Consider the following 26,025-nt stretch of genomic DNA (forward strand, 5'->3'; position numbering starts at 1 on the left):
AAAAAAATACACCGGTCTATAATTTCCAGTGTTAGCTCTGCTTCCTTTCCTGAACAAGGAGACACAAGTTGTGACATAAGAACATAAGAAATACAAGCAGGAGTAGGCCGATTGGTCCGTCGAGCCTGCTCCACCATTCAGTAAGATCATTGCTGATTTGACTATCGACTCATCTCCACCTACCTGCCTTTTCCCCATAACCCTTAATCCCCCCTCTGTGCAATATCTATCCAACTATCTCTTCAGTATTGGGAAAATAATTCCATACAATCAATTCCTAGTCATCTCCGTCCTCAATGTACTCTTCCGAATCTTGAGTCTATTCCCTCTAGTCGTCTCAGCTACCATTGTAAATAACTTTCCTGCCTCTATCTTATCTCTCCATAATGTCATATTCTTCTATATGATCTTCTTTCATCCTGTAATTCTACCTCTTCACCAGAGGTCTTTAGGATCAGATCCAGGGAATAATTGTCAAGCACAGTGCTTTTTTTTTTAATTACAACCTCTGTCTAAGCAAGCTTGCGCGCTCAGTTGATCTACAGGGACCCCGCTCACAGTGCCTCGGAAAATCTTCAACCCAAGTGAGTCCCGATTGCAGCTGCTGAAATACATTCGTTATTATGTGCATTCTTTGATAAGGGTAGACAGAGAAGCTTTCTCATGCAACAAACTCCTCTTTGTTCATACACTATTCTCACTGCACGACCTGTCAAGATGCCAATTAGCCAGTCAGTTTTTAGCTCTTTTAATTCTGCACGTAATTCCACATTTCCTTCTTTCCATTCCATGACACCAAGATTATCAATGTCCATATTTGTGTAATCCTTGGGATAAGCCGAAGGGTTTTCCGCATCATCCTTATTATTTGCACCTCTGTCTCTCTGATGTCTCCTTTCTTCCAGGGGGACTCTTTAGAAGGATATGCTTTTATCCATCCAGTAAAAACATCAAGAATTACAGGACAATACTTACAACAGTGCATTCGCGGTAAATCAATAAAATCGAGTTGTAGTTGGCAGAAAGGGTATCCTGGCAACGGGCTATAGCCCTTTGGCATGGGGTGCCTTTTCCTGGATTATGTTCGTAGTATATCAGACATCGTCTGGCAATATTCTCTGCTACTTCCTCCGTGTCCGGGCTCCACCATGATTCCAAACACTGTGTTACCATTCCCTCCTTGCCAAGGTGAGTATTGGTGTGTAAAAAATCTACTATTTAGCCCAGTATGTTTTCAGGTCCGCAGACCTGACGGGCAGGAATAAGCCAGAGGTCATCGGTCGATGACTGGAAACATGCAGCCGATTCCCAGGTGGCTTTCTCTTTTTCAGAGTCGTCCCTCTGTAAAACACGCTCTTCCTCAGTTCCAGGCACATCCTCCGATTCGGAACCAGGGTTTTCAGTTTTTCCCCGTCGATTCGTCATTTGGGGAACAATCAGTGCTCCCGTGAGAGCAGCTGAGTCCTCCCTGTTGATTCCACGGTTAATCTCCGTAGTGCCTTGAGTGTGTGCAGAACACTTAATAATGGCCAACTGTGAAGGAAGGCAGATGGTGGACAGAAGGCTGTCAATGTAAATTTATCAGTGATGGGCATACCAGAGGAGGTGACATAATCCCTAATCCGAAGTCATGAGCGACTCCAAAGGCATATGTAATGTCTGTAAAATATTTGCCGTTTCCCAGTGGCTCATGCTTTGGTGAGTTAAAGAGCTCAGCTTACTGCGCCGAGTGAAGTGAAAGGAAGGAAGCGGACTCCACGGTTTCTATGTTGAAAATAACAGCAGATCATGCACAGCGCTGGCCTTCCCTGTCTGTAATGGAGCGTTCATCAATATAAGAGACTAAGCCCGGGTTAACGAGAGGGACGTCACTCGCGTCAGGTGGGAGTTCTGTCGATTGGTGGTTTATTGTTGCACAGTCATCGGGCGTTGAATCTGAACGCTCAGGTGGGCATTCAAAAACGTGGCTGGGTTCGCAGTAGGCCAGGAGTAAATTGGAGACCTGGGTTCTGTAGAAAAAGGACCTCATATCTAGTGCGGCGGGACAGTGTAAAGCACTGAGTTTAGCGGATGTTCAGCGAGGTGACTACGTCCTGAGAGGTGACTCTGTCCACCGGCTGGTGCAAGGTAAGGTATACTGCATACTGCATACTGCAGAGAAAAATTGATTGGAGGGAGCCAAACCGGAAGCTACCGGATCGAGTTCATGGAGAAGTAGGTGGCAGATCGTTGTCGATCCCCGTGGCTCTGGGAAAGGACAGCGGTGACTCACCCGTCCTTGATTGTCACACAGAGTGTAAAACGGCGATCATATAGGGGCCGGCCAAGGAAGGGTGCAACATCAGCGCTTGCTTGAAGGAAGCAAAGTCCTGTCGGGCCTGCTCTGAGATTTGAAAGGGAATCTCGCATTTGGGTGAGAAATAAGGGGCGAGGGGTTTGGTGAGTAGGGCAACATGGGGGAATCCAAGTGCGGCAGAAATTGACAAGGCCCTGGAATTAACGCATCTGAGCTAGCGTAGTGGGGGATGAGGTATTAACAAAAGGGGTTATGCGTTCTGAGGGGAGAGATGTGTCGGAACCAGAGATGACCATCCCCAGGATCTTCAGATGCGGACTTTGAGGGACGTGGACTTTGGAGGGAGAAACAATGTAGCCACAGTGATGTGGGAAATTCAGAAGGGCTGTAGAATCCTTCAGACATGCTTGCTCAACATATTAGACTATCGTCGAGCCCTCAGGGGCTTGAAAGTGGTCAACTGAGCCATCAATTCTCCACCGGGAGAAGTTTGTTGGAGACTGAATGAAACCCTGCGTTAGGCTGGTCCAGGTATACTGCTGGCCTTTATAGGGAATGACAAAGAGACATTGGCACGTGTCGGCTACTGGGATGGATAAAGAAGCGTTTTGCAAATCCACGAGGGAAAAGACTGAGGCGTCAGACTGGACGCCACCCAGTATGGTGGCTGGGTTGCGCCCTACAGCATGCATACAAGTGCAACCACATCGCTAATGGCTCTGAGGTCCTGTACTAAGCGATATTCCGTACGTCCGGGCTTCGCACGGAAAATGGGCGTACCGGAGGGCGAGGTGCACCGGACTATGATTCCGTGTAGTAAGAAAGAACGGATCAGAGGCTCAAAACCAAACTCGGCCTTGGAATTTGAGTGGATATTGTGAAATCGCGGGTAACTTTACCTCTTCCCTAATGGCAATATGGACGCTGTCAATGTAAACCCTTCCCACCTCCGCTTTACTAGAGGCCTATAGTTCGGTTCCACTTTGCTCTTTGGAACAGTGGGCAGATGGCGAGTAAGTACGCCACAGTCACGGTATATGATTCGTGGTAGTACAGGATGATTCCTTCGGGAAACCTTGGAGGGTATAACACTGAGTGTTAGCCTGATCCACGAGGATGCGGGCTAGAAATCCCAGATCCTTTGGTTTGTGATGAGGGGCAACAGTAAGGGTGATATATGGAAAAACGAGGTGGGACAGTTTCCACACGGGGGATCTATGCTAATACAAGAGCAGTTCCTTTGAGCTCCTTAATCTCTCCCATCACTGACACAGAGATAGTCTGCTACAATAGAAAGTAGAAGGATTTGAAATCTGAATTATCGGTAAAGCAATATGAGAGTCTCGAGGGGCAGGAGATGGGATTACCGAGGGATCTATATCGAGCCACTACCATTGTGAGATGGGAAATTAGGATACTGTCGCATTGTAACTGGGCCAGAGACCCATACGCCGTCATTACTGCATTCGATCTGTAAACTCAGACCACACAGTATATCCTTGCCGCTATGTTCATCCCAGTGTTGCCAGAGGCAGCAAACTCATCCTCCTTTCGGGATACTACGTCACAGGAAGTGGGAGGGGCTTGCTAATTACGTAATCTCCCAGTCCTTGGGGGGAGGCCGTCTTATCAGAAAGGGGTAGAAGGAGTTGGCTAACAACTGACTGTTGTACGGAGGAGCAAGTTGCTCCAGTGTTGACCATAAACTGTAAAGGATGTTCGCTGACAGTGAGGGTGAAGAGGGGTTCATCAGCTGGATTGGTGTTGAGGATGGGCATCTCGAGGGCAGTCTGTCACGCAAAAGGGTTATGAGCTGGAAAGGGGCTCGGCGAGTCCAGGCCGAGCTGTGTCTCTCTGGCCCCGCTGGCGATCAGAGCAATCCCGCTGCCAGTGTTCCCTTCGGCCACAATTGCAGCGTTCATGCCGAGAGACGGGGCGAGGACGGGGAGGTGGTGCGAACGGGGCATTAGGCAGATCTGAGAAAGGATCCCATGCGGGTCTCTGATTTAATCCGGGCGGAATGCGTGAGGCGGGTCTCCTTTGCTGCACATGCTCCGTCTTAACTCTGGTCAGGGGGATTTTCAGAACGATCCCAAAAGGCCTTCACAGCCCGATTAAGTTGCACTTGAGTGGGTCCTGACCGGTTGATATTGTTCACTCTGACCCTGTCAGCCACCTTGCTGGGCAGGGCTTGGAGGAGCAGAGCACCAACGGTGGTGACTGGTTCCCCGCTGCGTAAAGTGGATTTCCCGGTCGTGGAGAATTAACAACACTAAAGCGTTCCAGGAAATGATCAGGGATCCCAGGTTTACTGGGATTACCTTAGGTACATCCGTGGTGGGGGGCAGAACGTGGGACAAGGCGTTCAGTATATTTTCAGACACCTGCGGTTCGGTTTTCCCGGTCACGATTAACTGGTCGCAGTTGCCATGTCCGAGCCGAGTGGTGAATCGCGTCTGATCAGTAGGAGTAAGGGCGGCCGGAACCAGAGGGAACAAATCTCGGGAGTCAGGACGGTTCTTACATACCTTGGGGTTCGGCCGTTTATGTCAGGGGCGGCATTCAGTAACCGCAGAGTTCGGAAGGTGTCCAGGGCTTATGGATTTGGATAGTGGGTGCTTGTCCCGCCACTCCGGCTTGTGGGTGAGGAACGGCCCCCATGGGTAATTGATGCTGAGTCTGTGTCGGTCCCGGTAAAACCAATGGCCCTTGTTCAGGCAGCCAGTCTGGGAGAGGTCCAGTCTGACTGCGTGTGCGTGCGGAAACGGGAACTGGGCATCGCAACCGTTCTGGAGGAGCTTCCTCGGTCGGTGGCGATGCAACGACTGTCGAGGTACCGACTGTCGCACCAGGTGGAGAGCCATATGGGGGTGGGGATCCTGACCGTGGTAAAACGGGCCCCGAGGCAGCTGTGGGTAGTACGGCGGGATGCTGAGATCGCCTTATAGATTCCCAGTCATTATCAGTAACGTTGGGGGCATCGTCGGTATGTCTGGATAGCGGCGGGGTTACTCCAGAATTATTGTTATTTTCCGTTTCCTTTTTACCTTTATTCGTTCTTTCATGGTCAGTATGTTTTGTCTTCAATACAATTTCATTCCCCGTCTCCTCTGTTTTTGTCCCCTATCCCATTCTTCACAAATTGCTCTCAGCTCCTGCCAGCTACGAGGATTGCTTCTTTTCTCACGGATGTCTATCCATCTTCGCTTTCCGCTATCCGTCCGACAATTTAATTTATGTCTTTATTTCTGCCTCTTTCCTCCATCGGCCAATCAGGCGACCACACTCTTTCCCTGTCTTCCCTTTCCATATTCGCTGCTCCGCCTGCCATATTAAATTCAAATCGAATGCATTTCCTGCAGGCCAATTGTCTTTTCCTAAATGTTTAAACAATTGGAACGATGATTGTCTAAGTCGTATTCCAGGGGTCTGGAACCACCCGTCATGACTTACTATTCGGAGAACTCCAATCACCCGTCTTCACTTACTGTTCCGGAGAAAACGGAACCTCGTTATTCTCTTTGGGTCCCGTTAGTGGCTTTTCCCCGCCAAGATGAGGGAACAAACTGTTTATTAGCAAGCTTGCGTTGCTGTGTTGACGCACAGAGAGCTTGGGAAAACCTACAAGTCAGTTGAGTTCCTGAGTACGATTTGGGCGGCTGTTAAAACCTTCCCTTATCACACACACACACATTCTGATAAGGCACACAAGGCAGCTTCTCTCATGCAACAAACACTTCTTTGTTCATACATTATTCTCACAGCACGACTTGTCAAGCTGCCAATAACTCAGTTAGGCTTTAACCATTTTAATTGTTCATGTAATTCCCCAATCTTAGAGTTAGTCACAGACATGACAGCACAGAAACTGCCCTTCGGCCCGTCACCCTGCTGCTCCTCTCCCGCGAGAAACAGTCAAAGAAACCACAGGGCAGAAACAGACACTTTGCCCATTACCATGTCGTTCCTGTCCCTTGAGTATGAGACACAGACACGACACAACAGACACAGTCCGTTCGACCCATCACCGGTTCATTCCAGTCCCGTTAGACTGACTCACTAACCCGACCGGTCCCATCAACCTAACATTATTGTCCCGTTTGAGTCAGTCTCAAAACGTAGAGCACAGAAAGAGACCCTTCGTACATCATCATGGCTGTAAGAGACAGTTACAGACACAACACCACGTAGCCCGTTAAGGCCATTATCCCGTTAATCGTGTCACGTTAGAGTCAGGCACAGACGTGACAGCGAAGGAGAAGGCCATTTTGCCCATCATCCTGCAGATTCTGTCCCATTACAGTGAATCACAGAAACGACAGCACAGAAACACTCTTCAGCGCATCTTCCTGCCCGTTCTATCCCATTGTCCACAGACACTGGGACAGACCCTTCAGCCCATCATTGTACCCATTCTATCCCATTAGCAGTAGAAAATGGGAGAGGGAGAGACACAAGGAGAGACATTTCGGCCCATCCTCCTGCCGCATCTCCCCCATTAGAGTCAGTCACAGACACTACGGCATGGAAACAAACTCTCCGGCCCATCTTCCTGTTGTTCCTTTCACCTTAGAGACAGTCACAGACACAGTACAGCAACGAAACAGACTGTGACTGAACAGGTTGGGAATGATAATTCTCTGCTAACCTTGACCCTTTGCCCGGTTAGTCAGTCCTCGTTCTGTCCATGGTTTAGGTTCCCCAGTGGTTCACGCCTCCCCCCCCCCACCCACCCCCACCCCGTTCCGCAGCTCTTGGGAGTTCACCGTTTACACACCCCGCAGTGAAACAATGGCGGGCTTGGCTAATCAAAACGATCCTTTCATTTAACTTGCACTGCTGGTCTATAACTCATAAAAATAAGGATTCTAGACACAGTCATTCCAAACACTTTCATTTGTTTTCACTCATACCGTTACAGGGGCTTGTGGACAGCAGAACGGCCCCAAAAGACCAGAAGGACTGTTTGAGGGGTCCTGAAATAAAACCCGGGTTAGTGGGGTCAGGTGCCCCACACCCTGAACAGGTAACACCACTGGTGGGGAGGGCATTATTACTTTATATTCATCCGGGCAGATGTACACTGATCTATGGATTTAACTGTGGCATATGTTGTGAAATAAAACGCTAGCATGTTAGAATCTCAGCCGGCGGATGCAGATTTAAACGCCCAGTCTTTCGTTGCGAGGTTGGATTTGACGGTTGTGGAATAGTTATAAGGGAAAGTTAAAAGACAAAGTTTGTCGTTGAGAAAGCGTCTGTATATTTGTACTTTTTGTGCATGGGCGTTTGTTTTCATTTGTTTCTTTATAAATATATTTTTCTCTACACACATTTCCGGCAGCTTTTGTACTTTTCCATCCGGCACTAAATAAAACTCCTTGCTGTTGCGGCTTGCCGTCCGTCGGTTTGTCATTCAACAGGTGACCTCGTCGGGTTCTCTCCCCACACCTGATAGCGAAGTGTGACGCCCCAAATGCACACTAGATTATCCCAGAGCAGGTATCATTTCACACAGCTCACCAAATAGCTGCCTCCGCCTTACAAAAATAGCAAAAAAAAAGAACAAAGTCCAACTTCAATATTTATTTATTTATTCATAAAGTACCTTGAGAGTCATCACATCCGAAATCGACCTGCACCCCCAAATCCGTGTGTACACTGCAAATATAACGAGGCACCCAAATCTGTCCGCTCTCCCACATTCGTGTGCAACCTCATATTTGATAACACACCCCATATCAGTGTGTGCCCACAAACTGGCCGACACACTCATAGATCTGTGTGCATCCCAAAATCCATATGCACCCCACACGTCACTGTGCAGAGTGAAATCCACCGACACCCCCAAAACAGTGTGCAGCCCCTGTTTAGGGACACCCCTAAACCTGTGTGCACAAAATCTATCTGCACCCCCAAAACAGTGTGCAGCCCCAACACGCTAACACCCCACCTGCACATTAGATTACCCCCCAGCAAGAACAATTTCAAACCGTTTACAAAATACTTGCCTCCACCTGACAAAAACAGCAAGAACAAAGTTCAAGTTCAAACGGTATTTATTCATAAAGTGCCTTGAGATTCATAACATCGCGAATGCGACCTACACCCCCAAATCCGTGTGTACGCTCCAAATATAACGAGGCACCCAAATCTGTCCGCTCTCCCAAATTCGTGTGCACCCTCACATTTGAGAACACACCCCATATCAGTGTGTGCCCACAAACTGGCCGGCACATTCCGAGATCTGTGTGCATCCCAAAATCCATATGCACCCCTAAATCCCAATGAACCCCACACATCTCTGTGCAGAGTGAAATCCACCGACATCCCCAAATCAGTGTGCAGCCCCTGTTTAGGGGCACCCCTAAACCTGTGTGCACAAAATCGGTCTGTACCCCTATATCAGTGTGCAGCCCCAACACGCTGACACCCCACCTGCACATTAGATTACCCCAGAGCAAGAACAATTTCAAACCGTTTACAAAATACCTGCCTCCAACTTACAAAAACAGCAAGAACAAAGTTCAGAATTCAAACTGTATTCATCAGTAAAGTAACTTTGAATGAAACAACCTTGAGATTCGTCACACCCCGAATCGACCTACACCCCCTAATTCCCCATGTTTGCTGACACACTTCAGAACCTGCGCTTATCCCCAAATCTGAGCGCACTCCTCAGCCCAGTAACACCCTCCTGCATGGAATATTATCTCAGAGCAATAATCATGCCAAACTGTTCAGTAAATAGCGGCCTCCATCTTAAACTAACAGCAAGAACAAAGTTCAAGGTGCATTTATCATTAAAGTATTCAAAAATGAAACAATCTTGTGTTTTGTCAAAGTACCAATTCCGCAGACACGCCAAATCTGTGTGCACCCACATATCAGTGAGCACCTCCAAATCTATGTGCACTGCCGAATTCGTGCGCACCCCAAACCCGCTGACACTCTCCACATGCTCATTTGATTATCCCAGAGCAAGAATGATTTCAAACAGTTCGCAAGTAGCTGCCCCACCCTAAAAGATAGCAAGAACAAAGTTCAAGCTTCGAAGTGTATTCATTATTAAGGTATCTATAAATGAAACAACCTGAGATTCGTCATACCCTCAGATGCGCCGACGCTGCCACATTTGCTTTGTGTGAGAAGCCAGAGTGTGGTATTAGATGGTCTCCTCTCTAAATAAAGGCCTGTGACCAGTGGAGTGCCGCAGCGATCGGTGCTGGGTCCGTTGTTGTTTACCATCGATATCAACGGTCTAGATGATAATATGATACAGTACATCAGCAAGTTTCTGAATGCCACCAAGATTCGGGGTGTAGTCAACAGTGAAGATGGCTTTCCTGTTTTTGCAGCATGATCTGATCCAGCTGGAAAAACGGGCTGAAAAATAACAGATCGAATTCAGTGCAGACAAGAGGGAGGTGTTGCTCTTCCATAGAACCAAACAGGGTCGGTCTTACCAAGTGAACGGAAGGGCACTGAGGAGTGTAGAAGATCAAACGGATCTGGCAATACAGATCTATAATTCATTCAAAGTGGCTTCAAAAGGATACAGACTGTTTGGGACATTGGCCTTCATAAATCAATGCATCGATTATAGGAGATGGGATGTAACGTGTGAGATACTGATGAGGCCTTCTACGAGATCTGTGTTCGGTTATCGTCACCTAGCTACAGGAAAGCTGTAACTAAGGTTGAAAGAGCACAGGGGAAATTTACAAAGATGTTGCCAGGTCTGGATTATCTGAGTTAAAAACTGAATAGCTTAAAACTTTATCCTTGCAAAGTGCAAGATTGAGAGTAGATTTGATAGAGGTGTACAGAATTAAGGGGGTATAGATCGGCAAGATTTTTCTGCTGACGTTGTGTGGGACTACAACCAAAAGTCATGGGCTAATGGTGAAAGGTGAAAAGCTTAAGCGGAACATGACAGGTAGCCTCTTCGCTCAATAGTTGAAATAGTTGCCAGCAGCTGGTCATTGTGAGCTCGATTACAAGGTTTAAGCGAAGTGTGGATAGGTACAAATATGGTAGAGGTAGAGAAGACTATTTAATGGTTCAGCGTGGCCTGCGCGTTGCAAATGGCCTGATTCTTTGCTGTACTTCTCTATGATTCTAATTCTACTGTTTGTCCCTAATTAGGCCATACGTTTCCAAATCATTACAAATCGTTACACATCCTTTCAGCAGTACTAAGCGGGAATTCACCAGTTAGGGGGACAGACTGTGGGTTCTGTTGACGAGAATGAGACTCCGGAAAGGTATGTTGAATCTCACATGCCAGGGTGAGAAACACCTCGGATCGAGGAAGTAGTGTTCCTCAGTGAGTGGATGAGATGCTGGAGGTCGTAGTTTACAAGTGACAGAAATGTGTGCCCGGGAAAACTCAGTATCTAGTGATTATAATTCTATCAGTTTCAAGATAATTGTGTAGATTGATATAACTGGTCCTCGGAATCTGACTGTAGTTTGGAAACACTACAATTTCGATGTCATCAGCAGAGTTCAGGCCGGTGTCGATTGGGTCACAATGCTTTCTAAGTTGAAAACATTCAGCAGTGCAGAGTTTATATGTTCCTGTTGGAATAAAGGCCAAGGCTTCAGGGATCTTGATTTTAGAGACATACTGAGAGTCTGATTAAGACGACGAAAGAGGCATAGACAGCTCATATGAAATGAGTCACTCGGGAAGCATAAGAAAACATGAACTACTTCACAGGGAATTCAGCAGGAATCAAAGAAGGCATGAGTTTTCTCGAGCAGACAAGGTGAAGGAGAATCCAAAGGGTCTCTGGAGATGTAGAAAGAGCACGAAAACTGCAAGGGACAAACATTGTGTCCATTGGCGATCAGAATAGTCTTCCCAGAGAGACGGGGAAGATATTTTGAATGTTTTGTGTCTGTAGGTGCTTCAGAAACAGGCACATGGACAAAGGAAATGGGGCAGAACAGCACTGAGGTCATGGACCATATACGGATTATGGGGAAAGGGGTGTTTGCGGACTTGCGACAAATTATGGTGGATGAATGCCTAGGTGCAGATAGGGAGTCCTCCCCGATTCATGTCGGTGGGTAAATGAAGAAATTGCAGGGACCTTGGCAGAGGGATTTAAAATGTTCTCAGCCACGGGTGAGGTGCTGCAGATTAGCTTCCGCTGATCAAGGGAAGTTCGAAGAATAAGCCTGGAACTTAGAGGCAGGAGAGCCTGACATCAGTCGTGGGTAACTTATTGGAAGACGTTTTAAGGGACAGGATATAGAAACTTCTGAGTATCAATAGTATTCTGGTAAACTGGTTTTGCAGATGATACCTAAATTCAGAGCGTGAGTGGGCAGCGAAGTAGGTGATCAAAACTTTCAGCATGAATTAAGCAGCTGGAAAAATTCTAAAAATGGCAGATGGGATTTAATGCAGATCAGTGTGAGGTGTTGCACTTTGGGAAGACCAAGTAGAGAAGGACATACGCAGTGAATGGTAGGCAATTGAGGAGTATGGGAGAATGGAGGAATCTGGGAATGCAGGTTCATAATTCCTAGGCAGGTCATAGATTGGGTCATAAATTGAGCTTCTGTCACATCGACCATTATAAGAGCAGGTGATTCTACACGTGATAAAACCAAATGAAGATCCACATTGGCTCTTAATACGACAAGGGGATCAATCCAGGAACCATTCATGTGAACAACCTGTGAACGTCAGCACATCCTTCCTAAGATAAGGGGCACAAAACTGCTCACAATACTCCAAGTGAGGCTTCACCAGTGGTTTATAAAGTCTCAACATTTCGTCCTTCCTTTCATATTCTTGACTTCTCGAGGTGAATGCTAACACTGCACATGTCTTCCTCACCACCGACTCAACCTGCAAATTTGCCTTCATGTCAACCTGCACAAAGACTCCGAAGACTCTTCGCGCCTCATTTTTTAAAAAAAAATTCTATCACCTGGTGAATAGACTACCCTTTGATTTATTCTACCAAAGTACATGACCATAAACTTCTTGACAATATATTCCATCTGCTACATTCTGCCCTTTCTTCTAATCTGCCTAACACCTTCTGTAGCCTCTCTACTTCCTCAAATCTATCTGCGCCTTTATCTATCTTTGTATCATTCGCAAACTTTGCCACAAATCGCTCAATTCCGCCATCCAAGCCATTGACATATAATGTGAAAAGAAACGGTTCCAACACAGCCTGCTGTGGAACACCACTAGTTACCGGCAGCCAACCAGAAAAGGTTCCCTTTATTCCTACGTTTCGCAACCCGCCAAACAGCCAATGCTTTCTACATACCAGCAGCTTTTATGTAATACCATGTGCTATTAATTTGTTATGTTCCCTCATGTGTGGCACCTTGTCAAAGGCCTTTTGAAAATCCAAGCAGACAACATCCTCTGTTTCTCTTTCGTCTACCCTGATTGTTATTTCTTCAAAGACCTCAAGCAAAATTTCAGGCAAGATTTCCACTGACAAAATCATTCTCACTACGGCCTATTCTACCATGTGCCTTCAGGAACCCCGAAACCACCTACTTAATTAGCTACTGCAAACCACTGAGTAATACGATAATATTTAACCTGACTCGGAATGTTTAAAGGAGATGTGCGTGCAAGTTTTCTTTTCACACTCATAGTGGTGGGTGCCTGGAATGAATGCCTGGGGAGGTGATGGAGGCAGCAGACGCGATAGAGGCTATTAGATACCACGTGAGTGTGAGGCGAATGGAGGTATGTGGACCTTGTGCGGGCAGGAGGGTTTGGTATAGTAAGGCATTGAATGACCAGTTCAATTGGTTCAGAACAACACAGTGAGCAGAAGGGCCCGTACTGCTCCATGTTGGTGAGGTCACAGCTGGAGGACCGTGCGCACCTCTGGGTGGTCACCTCTGGAAGGACGTGATTAACCCGGAACTGCGGAGTAGGGATTCACGGCTTTTGCCGCCGGGACTGCAGGACTCGAGTCAGAAGGAGACTGGACAGTGACTGTCGCAGACAAGAGAAAATCTGCAGTAATCAAGGAGGTATCCTCCTTTTTCAAAGAAAGAGGCTACCTTTCTACCATCAACGCTGCCCTCAACCGCATCTCTTCCATTTCACGCACGTCTCCATCGCCTCTCTCTGCTCGTCCTTCCTCTTTTTCTTTCTTTCATGGCCTTCTGTCCCTTTCACTAATCAACTTTCCAATGAACTTCCCCTCCCACTTTTACCTATTGTCCAGTGTAGGCTCTCCCCTCCCCTCACTTTTTAAATCTACTCCTCAGTTTTTTTTTTCCCTCCAGTCCTGCCGAAGGGTTTCGGCCCCAAACTTCGACTGTGCATTTTCCACAGATGCTGTCTGGCCTGCTGAGTTCCTCCAGCATTTTGTGTGTGTTGATTGGATAGTGACTGTGCACTGATCCCAAATCTGAGTGTGATGCAACACTGATTCTCCTCTCCGCCACCACTGTCACGGTGCAATTGTCTGGTAATGCAAAGGGTGACAAAATCTGTTGTACATAATGTATAATCACTTTATAATGAACTTCAACTCCCGTCGGGCATCACGCTCAGTCGGCGGAAGCTGCCGATCTGGAGCGACCGCGGTGCCATCTGCTGTAGTTCAATATTTCGCCTCCTCGCTCACCGGGACTTTTCCTTCAAAATCACTCCTCCTCAGCCACCACAAACAACGCCGGACGGACTCGCCGAGGCGTTGAAGGACAACAACGTTGGCGACCATCGGTGAACTCTGCCATGGGCACGGAGCGGAAGAGGAGGGGTAGTGTATGGTGCAGATTTCAACCCGGCCTATCGTAGCTCAGACTTACCTCTGTTTGCTGCTTTTAGTGGTTGAGATGCCTATCGGTCAAACGAGAGCTCACACGGTGATTTATTAAGATGAACGTCAGTCAGCCTTGCAAACAAATAAAGGGAATGTTGATTCGTTGTTCCCAACCACAGAACGGACTGACGTCAGTGGATATATGTCGTCATCAAGTTCTCTCAATAAATAAACTTAACTTGTGGATAAAATGAAGTTTGTGATGTTTATAACGGATGTGGTGAATTGTACTGATCAGACATCTCGGTATACTGAGGAAATTAAAATTATTGTGAAAGCTGCAGAAAGATATTTTGTTGTCATTGGTGATACATGGAAGCTGTAAATGAAGCTCTGTTGGGTGTGGTATCTGTATCCCACTCTACTTGTGAAGGTACATAATGTGATTAAAAATATTGCAGTGGAGTGCGAGAAACCTAATTTCTAAAGGTTAATACTTTAAGAAGTTTATTTCAGAATCAGAATCCTTTATTATCGCCGAGTATGAGGACACAAACAGGGAATTTGATGCCGGTTTCCCTGAGCTCTCTCTGTACAGAATTAAAAGCAAACAAAACAATAGTGCAAATAATCATAAACTATATACAATGAGGTCCACCTCAATGAATGTACAGGTGGACTTGATTTATAATAGACTAAAATTCAAGTGTTCATAAGATTGATGGCATACGGGAATAAACTGTTCTTGTACCTATTTGTCCTGGCATACAGTGATCTAAAGCGCCTACCAGAAGGAAGGAGTTGGAACAGGTGATGTCCAGGGTGTGATGGGTCTACAAAAATGCTGATTGCTCTCTTCCTGACTCTAGATGCATATAAGTCCTGGATCCAGGGCAGCTTCACATCAATAATCCTTTCCGCAGCCCTGACGGTTCTTTGGAGTCTATTCTTGTCTTGTTTGTTAGCTGATCCAAAGCAGACAGTGATGGACGAACAGAGAACAGACTGGATTATTCCTGAATAGAATTGAATCAGCAGCTTCTGAGGCAGGTTGTACTTCCTGTGTTGACGTAGAAAATTCAACCTCTGCTGAGACTTTTTGATAAGAGTGTCCACGTTGGGTGTCCACTTCAGGTCCTGGGAGATTGTGACACCCAGAAATCTGAAGGTCTCCACAGCAGACACAATACTGTTGAGTATAGTGCGTGGGGGGAGTATTGGGGGGGGTCCTCCTGAAGTCCACTGTCATCTCCACAGTCTTGAGCGTATTTAGCTCCAGATTGTTCTGACCACACCTGAGGGCCAGCCGTTCCACCTCCCGTCTGTATCACCGTCTCGGATAAGGCCAATGACAGCTGTGTCGGCTGCAAACTTCAGGAGTTTAACAGATGGATACTGTGAGGGGCAGTCATTAGTGTAAAGGGAGAAGAGCAGTAGGGAGAGCTCACATCCCTGGGGGGATACGGTACTGATTGTCCGGGTGCTAGTGATGATGCTCCCCAGCATCACTTGCTGTACCCTGTCAGTCAGGAAGCTTGTGATCCACTGACAGATGGCGGGGGAGACAGTAAGCTGGGTGAGTTTGGAGTGGAGGATTTCTGGGACGATGGTGTTAAACGCCGAGCTGAAGTCAACAAACAGGACCGTCACAGAAGTTCCTGGGTTGTCGAGGTGTTGTAGAATGTAATGCAGACCCATGTTGACCGCATTATCCACTGACTTATTTACCGATAAGCAAACTGCAGGGGGTCCAACAGGGGGCCTATGATGTCCTTCAGGTGAGCCAACACTAGTCTCTTAAAGGACTTCCTGACCACAGATGTCAAAGCAACAGGCCTGTAGTCATTTAGTCCCTGGATAGTGGGTTTCTTAGGGACTGGAATGATAATGGAGCGCTTGAAGCAATGAGGGACTTCACACAGCTCCAGTGATCTACTGAAGATCCGTGTGTAGATGGGGGCCAGCTAATCAGCGCAGGTCTTCAGGCAGGAGGGCGACGCACCGTCTGGGCCTGGCGCTTTCCTGGTCTTCTGCCTCCGGAACAGCTGACTCACCTCCCTCTCACAGATCCTGAGTGCAGATACAAGGGAGTTGAACTGAAGAACAAATTTCTGATTTGTTAAACCTCCGGATGTTATATGGATACAGGTATCCCGGTTGCTACCACCAGATTTAGTGTCCATAATAATTCTGAAACGGCAGAAGATTTAACATTCGTTTCGAACATACTTGCTGGAGTCTGTATGTGGGATGTTATGGATTATGAAACATTGGGGAGTGATCATTTTCCGGTCTTTATAAGCCTGAGTTTGGATTTATATCGGGGACAGGAAGCTACTTGTAGGAGGTGGAATTTTTGGTAAAACAAATTGAGAGAAATGAAAGGTTTTCTGTGATGGCGTCTCAGTCTCCGAGTGATATTATTTAGAATAGAACGGTACAGGCCATGGTGGGGACGGCGGTGATTTACTGGAATCATATTGAAATAATTCTGGAAGGGACATTAAAGTTGGAAATGTTTGGGGAATGATTGAGAAAATTGGGGAATTTGAAGGGATCATAATATTCCAGTACTGATTAATGTGGTTAAAATAATCGTTACAGAAATGGGGCCGGTTGTGTTACTGACTGGGTCATTTGCTGCGATTCGTATTCACGATCATTTAAGTGAAGAAGTTAAACAATGTCGGAATATGTTTCTAAGTGAATACCCTGATGTGTTGGAAGTCAGCTGTAACAATGATAGTATCACAGATGTCGAGTATTTTTTGTGTGAATTTAAGAATATTATTAATGCAGGTTTGGCATCCGCATGAAAGGATGATCGTATGACCAGACATATGAATGACAGCTCTCTTGAGAAAATATTCACAGTTTTCAATCGTATTTGGAGGTTAGATTATCTTCCGGCCCCATGGAAATGGCAGCAGTACTGCCTCTTATAAAATCTGTGAGATCCCTATCTGATCCTTCCAGTTGTGGGTTTACATCGTTGAATATTGGCATGAACATTGACTTCTCTAACTTCCGTTAATGCCCCTCCTTCCCTTCTTACCCCATCCATGACATATTTAGTTATTGTTTTTCTCTCTCTCTGCCCATCACTCTGCCTGTCCTCCATCTCCCTCTGTGCTCCCCCCTCCCCCTTTCTTTCTCCCGAGGCCTCCAGTCCCATGATTCTTTCCCTTCTCCAGCTCTGTATCACTTTTGCCAATCACCTTTCCAGCTCTTAGCTTCATCCCATCCCCTCCGGTCTTCTCCGATCATTTCGCATTTCCCACTCCCCCACCCACCCCCCCCCCCCCCCCCCGACTACTTTGAAATCTCTTAGTATCTTTCCCTTCAGTTGGTGCTGACAGAGTGTCTCGGCCCGAAACCTCGACAGTGCTTCTCCTTATAGATGCTGCCTGGCCTGATGTGTTCCACCAGCATTTTTTGTGTGTTGTTTGAATTTCCAGCATCTTCAGATTTCCTCGTGTTAATGCCTCGTTTATGTAAACTGATGGAATGTCTGGTAATCGAGCGCTTGAGTTATATTTTGGAAAAGAGAAATGATAGAGCGTTTTTATTGGAGTGATTCATGATCCTGAACCAAAGGGGATAAATTTACAGAAATTCTCTCACGCCAAGACTGAACAATTCCCAACAACCAATGGACACATTCAAGGACTCCATCTTACGTTGTTGATATTTATTTCTTGTTTATTTATTTTTTTCTCATTTCAATTCGCACAGTTTGTTGTCCTTTGCACATTGTTGTGTTTTTTTCGGTCTGTCCTGTTGGGTGTGGTCTTTCATTGTTTCCATTATGATTCTTGCATTTACTGAGCATGCTCACAAAAAACTAAAACTATAAAAATAATGAATTTACTGTGTTCATTTTAAATTGCACATTCAAATTTGTAAATGTCTCTCGCAAACACAAGAGCGGGTTGCGAGCTCCAAAGGTTCGCCATCAGCTGAGTAAATGAGTTTGTTCTGACCTGAATGGTCGTTCATCACTGTGACCCCTCTTTCGAGGCAGCCCAGTTAAACGAAATATTCCTGAATCGAACTGAACCTCGGATTCTCTGGCTCCCTGTTTCAAGCAAAAACAAACACACACACACACACACACACACACACACACACACACACACACACACACACACACACACACACACACACACACACACACACACACACACACTATACTATCAAAAGGGCGACAATCATACCAGTGCCCAACATTAACACGGTGAACTGCCTCACTGACTATCACCCAGCGGCGCTCACATCTACTGTGATGAAGTGCTTTGAGGGGTTGGTCACGACTAGAATCAACTCCTGTCTGAGCATGGACCTGGACCCACTGCAATTTGCCCATCACCACAATATATCTACAGCAGATGCAATCTCATTGGCTCTCCACTCAGCCTTAGATCACCTGGACAATAGCAATACACAAGTCAGGATGCTGATTACAGATCAGCGTTCAACAAAATCAGACCCTCAATTGTAATCAACAAGCTCCAAAACCTGGGCCTCTGTACCTCCTTCTGCAACTGGATCCTCACCAGGAGACCCCAGTCTGTGTGGATCAGAAATAACATCTCCTCCTTGCTGACAATCAACACTGGCACACCTCAACGATGAGTGCTCAGCCCACTGCTCTACTCTCTCTACACCCACGTCTGTGCGTCTAGGCTCATCTATAAACTTGCTGATGACACAACTATTGTTGCTGGAATTTCAGATGGTGACGAGGAGGAGTACAGGAGTGAGATAGATCAGCAAGTTGAGTGCTGTCACAGCAACAACCTTCCACGCAACATCATGAAGACAAAGGAATTGATTGTGGATTCAGGAAGGGGAAGTCGAGGGAACACACACTAGTCCTCATCGTGGGATCAGAAGTGAAAAGGGTGAGCAGTTTCCATTTCCTGCCTGTCAACATCTCTGAGGAACTACCCTGGGCCCAACATATTGATGCAGTTACAATGAAGGCAAAACATCGGCTATATTTCATTCGGAGATTGAGGGGAATCGGTCTGTCACTAAAGACACTTGCAAATTTCTACAGATGTACTTTGGAGAGCATTCTAACTGGTTGCATCACTGCCTGGTGTGGAGAGGCCACGACACAGGATCGGAAAATACTGCAGAAAGTTGTAAACTCAGCCAGTTCCTTCATGGGCACTGGACTCCACAGCATCCAGGACACATTCAAAAGATGATGCCACAAAAAGGTGGCATCCATCATTAAGGACCCCCATCACCCAGGACATGCCTTCCTCTCATTGCTACCATCAAGGAGGATGTACAGGACCCTGAAGACACACTCACCGGTTCAGGAACAGCTTCTTCCCCTCCATCAGATTTCTGAATGGACAATGTGCCGATAAACACTTCCTCGGGATTTTCCTTCTCTTTTTGCACTACATTTAAAATATAATTTTATAAATACTTACTGTAATTTGTAGTTTTTATTTCTAGATATTGCTGACAAATTTCACCACATATGCGGATGATATTAAACCTGATTCTGATACACAAACACACACAGCTGGGCTCAGACATACAACACTCCCACATTCCTCCCTTTGTGACACCCTGCTTGCTCCGTGGCCCCCGGTATGAAGCTCAAACTGTTGCAACACCTGCCCTTTAAATTCATGGCTGAGGCTGTGTTGTGTCTGTTCACTGTTTGAGTTCGATATTAAATGAAGAGCATTGAATGGGAAGGAAGGTTTGAATAGAAGAATAGAGATCTCCTCTGAAGGTATATGGGGCCCTGGTGAGAGCGTACATGGAACACTGTGCACAGGTCTGGTCTCCCTCCCGGAGTCAGCCTGTGGAATAAAGGGAATGAAGAGATTTCCCAGATTGATTTAGGAGGTGAGGTAGTGTCCTCGGAGAGATTATACTGACCAGACCTGTCTCAAAATTAGAGAAATAAAAGGCCGTCTGACTGAGACAGACACAGTCTCACAGGGTATTGACAGGGTAGAGGCAGGAATGATGTTTCCTTTGGCTGTGGTGAGGAATGGGGGTCACAGAATCCGAGTTCACCTCAGCAGGACTGAGATGAGGAGAAATTTCCTCACCCAGAGGGCAGTGAATCTTTGGAATTTTCTCCACAAGGTTTCTAAATTCGAAAGACAAATTTTGGGGCTCTGCGATGCTGGGAACGTTGCGCGAAAGTGGCGCTGAGGTCAAAGATCAGGCATGTTCTGAGTGAAAGGCAGAACAGACACAAAGGGCCGAATGGCCTGCTCCTGTTTCCTTTTTATAAAGTCCGAGTTTACCTTTGCGCCTGGTTCTCCCTTGGCCTTCAGCCTGTCCTTTTGCACAGGGGAGCGCTCACAGCACCGGAGTCCCATCGGCAGCCGCTGCGGGCCAGCTCCCGTATCCCAGCAGCAGGAGACAGGACTGGGAGGAAACTCCGGACAATAGGCCCCGATCCACGGCGGGGAAAGACCGGGCTCCCTCTGTGTGGCTGAAACATCTGACGGAATCTCCGCCCGAATCTTCACCTCCGCCATCGGAAGGATTCAAAACTCCGGCCGCTGTTGCAGCCTTTACCCGGGGAGCTGCTCCCAATCTCGGGTCTCTCACCGGGTCCACTCGTTCCCGATTCCAAACTTCGGTCCGCCCAGCGTCCCGCCCACTGACACGCCTCAGCCAATGGAGGCAAGATCCTCCCAGCGGAGTTCTCTGATTGGCTTTGAGTGTGTCCGAGGGCGGGCTGCTGCCGGGAGCCGGAGATGTCAGTCACAGTTTGTTCTCAGAATCAAAGCAAGTTCACCGAGCCTGAAAGTTCAAAGTAAATTTTATTATTTTTTTTTATTTTTTTTTTAATTTGTATTGAACACAAACAAAAACAGAAACACTAAACATATGCTAACAAAGCCAGAGAATCACACAAGCAGCAACAAATATATAACCACTAACTTTAAATATACAAATAAACAAGGAAATCCACTCTAAATACTGTTGGGCAGAAGGAACTGTATCTAAGAGGAGTCACGAAACAGGAACATTTACAGAGATAACCCAAAACGTTCACAGATTTGTACAGTCTTTACAGCTTTCTGTTTATGGGAAGTTTTCAGAGTATAAACGTATAGTTTGAAGTCTGACGTAAAAATCTAAATGAAGGATTCTTATTGCTGTGATTGCATTTATGGATATAAAATTTGCTGCAAATTACCAAAAGATTTATAATAAAGAAATGATCCCGATGAGATTTGGTGTTATTAGTAAACCCAAAATAAGACATTTTGAAAACAAAAAGTAAAATCCACATTAATATATTGATCTATAAATTGACAAACATCAACCCAAAATGCTTTAACACATTCACAATCCCAAAATAGATGAAATAAATCCTCTGGATATAAACCGCAAAAAGAACAGTTAGTTTCAATATCAGAATTAACCCTTGTCAAATAAACATTGGTTGGATAATATCTATGTATAATTTTAAATAAGCCCCAGATACTCGTCCACCTCAGATTCCCCAAGCGACTATTCCAAAAACTAACAGACTACATATAAGTCGCCACATACAACTCCTACAAACATACAGAGCAAAGCTACAGAACGGTAACTATATCTGGATCACTGAAAGATCAACCAGAGTGCAGAAGACAACAAACTTCGCCAATGCAAATAAACAACGAGAACATGAAATAACCGCAGCGGCTGCCGATAGATGTCCGGTGCACTCAGCGCTCCCTGTTCAATCTGACAGGACAAGAAACAGTGAGGCGCAAAGGTAAACTCGTGTTTCAGAAAATCAGAAATTGAGAAGGCATGGCCATTCGGCCCCTTGCACCTCTTCTGCCCTTCACTCAGAACATGCTTGACTTTTGACCTCAGCACCACTTTCCTGCAACTTTCCATCACCGATGAGCCCCAGGATATGTCCATTCAATTTAGAAACCTTGTGGAGATAATTGCAATGATTCACTGCACTCTGGGTGAGGAAATTTCTCCTCATCTCAGACCTGCTGAGTTGTCCTCGGATTTTGAGTCTGTGAGCGCTGGCTCCACACCTTATGGGAAACATAATTCCAGCCCTTCTGCTGTAAATATCCTGTCAGATTGTATTTCTCTAATTCTGAGACAGGAATGTGATCTGTCTCTGTCAAACCATCTCTAATTTCACTCATTTTGAGACAGTCCCAGTACAATGATTTGTTGTGGGAGCATCTCCATGGACAGCAAGTGAGTGCCGTTATCCTGTATTGTTCCACAGCCTGATGGGGTAGTAACTGTTCCTGACCCTGGTGGGGCGAGTCCTGAGGCTCTCATACCTTTTACCTGATTACAGCAGTGAGAAAAGAGCCTGCCTGTGTGGTGAGCCTGATCACAGCCGCCTGTATCACCATCCCCTCTGGCCTGCCCTATCCGGGACCAAAGGGATTGTGGAGAGTAAATGTGGTACTCTGTCGAGTATCACTGTGATCCGTCCCCTCTGGCCTGCCCTATCCGGGACCAAAGGGATTTTGGAGAGTAAATGTGTTACTCCGTCGAGTATCACTGTGATCCGTCCCCTCTGGCCTGCCCTATCCGGGACCAAAGGGATTGTGGAGAGTATTTGTGTTACTCTGTCGATGATTACTGTGATCCGTTCCCTCTGGCCTGCCCTATCCAGAACCAAAGGGATTCTGGAGAGTAAATGTGGTACTCTGTCCAGTATTACTGTGATCCGTCCCCTCTGGCCTGCCCTATCCGGGACCAAAGGGATTGTGGAGAGTAAATGTGTTACTCTGTCGGGTATCACTGTGATCCGTCCCCTCTGGCCTGCCCTATCCGGGACCAAAGGGATTGTGCAGAGTAAATGTGTTACTCTGTCGGGTATCACTGTGATCTGTCCCCTCTGGCCTGCCCTATCCGGGACCAAAGGGATTGCGGAGGGTAAATGTGGTACTCTGTCGAGTATTACTGTGATCCGGGCTGTCTTCCTGCCTCTTATTATTCTTGTCTGTGATTGCAGTGCGACAATCTCTGGCCCAATGTCCCCTCTTTCTACAAACACCGTCTCTGTCCTTAGCCAAGTGTCTTCATCTGCACCGTCCGCACGATCCTGCCACCCGTTCTGGGTTCTTCGTCGGGACCCGAACTCCATCTCCTCACTACCGGTTCTCTGTGCACACTCTCGCTTTCCCCCAGTCCCCTTTAAAGAGTCAATTGCGCTCCCTATTCATCAAAATTTATGTCACCCGGGGCCAGGTCTGACACAGCGAATTGAGATTAGTTAACTTAAAGGAGTGGGCAGGCTTGGGTCTGAGACAGTTTAGAAAAGTCTGCACTGCCAGCCGGACATACTGATCTGTCCAGGGGTTTGCCGGCATTGGACTCTCACGGATCCTTAAAACGAGCTATAAAGTACGCAAGGGATTCTCCTTTTTTCTGTCGTTATCGGGTAAATTCACCAAAATCCGCATGCAGTCGGGCTGTCATTCAAATGGGTTCCCTTACCTCAGTGACCCACCGTGTCATGGCTTGTATTACATCAGCCCCTCTGGTGGCTCCCGGTCACCTTGGGGCATCTGCCTGGGAAAGGGGAACTCACTCCCTGTCCCTGCCCGAGAGGTTCCATATATAACCCTGAAGAGTGCAGGCAAGTCCCCGGGCAGGGTCTGGAAAGGGGAACCCACTCACTGTCCCTGTCCGAGAGGTTCCATATATAACCCTGAGGAGTGCAGACAAGTCCCCGGGCAGGGTCTGGAAAGGGGAACCCACTCCCTGTCCCTGTCCGAGAGGTTCCATATATAACCCTGAGGAGTGGCACAAGTCCCCGGGCAGGGTCTGGAAAGGGGAACCCACTCCCTGTCCCTGTCCGAGAGGTTCCATATATAACCCTGAGGAGTGGAACAAGTCCCCGGGAAGGGAATGGAAAGGGGAACCCAATCCCTGTCCCTGCCCGAGAGGTTCCATATATATCCCTGAGGAGTGGCACAAGTCCCCGGGCAGGGACTGGAAAGAGGAACCCACTCACTGTCCCTCCCAAGAGGTCCCATATATAACCTTGAGGAGTGCAGGCAAGTCCCCGGGCAGGGTCTGGAAAGGGGAACCCACTCCCTGTCCCTGCCCGAGAGGTTCTATATATAACCCTGAGGAGTGGCACAAGTACCCGGGCAGCGTCTGGAAAGGGGAACCCACTCCCTGACCCTGTCCGAGAGGTTCCATATATAACCCTGAGGAGTGCAGGCAAGTCCCCGGGCAGGGTCTGGAAAGGGGAACCCACTCCCTGTCCCTGCCTGAGAGGTTCTGTATATAACCCTGAGGAGTGGCACAAGTCCCCGGGCAGTGTCTGGAAAGGGGAACCCACTCCCTGTCCCTGTCCGAGAGGTTCCGTATATAACCCTGAGGAGTGGCATAAGTCCCCGGGCAGGGTCAGGAAAGGGGAACCCACTCCCTGTCCCTGTCCGAGAGGTTCCATATATAACCCTGAGGAGTGGCACAAGTCCCCGAGCAGGGTCTGGAAAGGGGAACCGACCCCGTGTCCCTACCCGAGAGGTTTCATATATAACCCTGAGGAGCGCAGGCAAGTCCCCGGGCAGGGTCAGGAAAGGGGATCCCACTCCCTGTCCCTGTCCCAGAGGTTCCAAGTATAACCCTGAGGAGTGGCACAAGTCCCCGGGCAGTGTCTGGAAAGGGGAACCCACTCCCTGTGCCTGTCCGAGAGGTTCCATATATAACCCTGAGGAGTGGCACAAGTCCCCGGGCAGTGTCTGGAAAGGGGAACCCACTCCCAGTCCCTGTCCGAGAGGTTCCAAATATAACCCTGAGGAGTGGCACAAGTCCCCGGGCAGTGTCTGGAAAGTGGAACCCACTCCCTGTCCCTGTCCGAGAGGTTCCATATATAACCCTGAGGAGTGGCACGTCCCCGGGCAGGGTCTGGAAAGGGGAATCCACTCCCTGTCCCTGTCCGAGAGGTTCCGTATATAACCCTGAGGAGTGGCACAAGTCCCCGGGCAGGGTCTGGAAAGGGGAACCCACTCCCTGTCCCTGTCCGAGAGGTTCAATATATAACCCTGAGGAGTGACACAAGTCCCCGGGCAGGGTCTGGAAAGGGGAACCCACTCCCTGTCCCTGTCCGAGAGGTTCCGTATATAACCCTGAGGAGTGGCACGGCCCCGGGCAGGGTCTGGAAAGGGGAACCCACTCCCTGTCCCTGTCCGAGAGATTCCATATATAACCCTGAGGAGTGGCACAAGTCCCCGGTCAGGGTCTGGAAAGGGGAACCGACCCCGTGTCCCTGCCCGAGTGGTTTCATATATAATCCTGAGGAGTGCAGGCAACTCCCCGGGCAGGGTCAGGAAAGGGGAACCCACTCCCTGTCCCTGTCCGAGAGGTTCCATATATAACCCTGAGGAGTGGCACAAGTCCCCGGGCAGGGTCAGGAAAGGGGAACCCACTCCCTGTCCCTGTCCGAGAGGTTCCATATAAAACCCTGAGGAGTGGTACAAGTCCCCGGGCAGGGTCTGGAAAGGGGAACCCACTCCCTGTCCCTGCCCGAGAGGTTCCATATATAACCCTGAGGAGTGGCACAAGTCCCCGGGCAGGGCCTGGAAACGTGAACCCACTCCCTTTTTCAATAAATTCAGGTAAAGCCCCTGGTCTGGACGGTTATACTGCTGAATATTTTAAATCCTTTTCTTTTATACTCGCTCCTCGGCTTTGTAAAATTTTTAAAGATGCGTTAACTGTAGTAAATAAGCACAATCTTTTTATGATGCCTCCATTTCTCCATTTCTTAAAAAAGATAAAGACCCCACTGAATGTGCATCCTATCGGCCAATATCCTTGCTGAATACGGATTCTAAGATTTTTACCAAAATTTTGGCCACTAGATTAGAAAATGTATTACCTCAAATTATCTCTGAAGATAAGACTGGATTTATTAATAACTGTTATTCATCTTTTAATATTAGAAACTTAATTAATATAATTTATAATTCTTCATCT

General features: G+C 47.3%; 2 protein-coding genes across 2 annotated transcripts in view; both read left to right on the plus strand.

Moving 5' to 3' along the window:
• LOC140720188 (uncharacterized) overlaps positions 1 to 26,025 on the plus strand; it is a 393,541-nt gene that overhangs the window by 304,057 nt on the left and 63,459 nt on the right. The gene's annotated exons all lie outside the window — the stretch shown is intronic.
• The window catches only part of LOC140720156 (uncharacterized), a 39,598-nt gene continuing 18,571 nt past the window's right edge, over positions 4,999 to 26,025 (plus strand). The window contains exon 1 of the mRNA XM_073035041.1: positions 4,999 to 5,184. Coding sequence (XP_072891142.1) covers positions 4,999 to 5,184 — 186 coding nt within the window. The remainder of the gene's footprint in view (positions 5,185 to 26,025) is intronic.

The sequence above is a fragment of the Hemitrygon akajei genome, unplaced genomic scaffold (genome assembly GCF_048418815.1).
Source record: "Hemitrygon akajei unplaced genomic scaffold, sHemAka1.3 Scf000037, whole genome shotgun sequence".
Classification (NCBI taxonomy): domain Eukaryota; kingdom Metazoa; phylum Chordata; class Chondrichthyes; order Myliobatiformes; family Dasyatidae; genus Hemitrygon; species Hemitrygon akajei.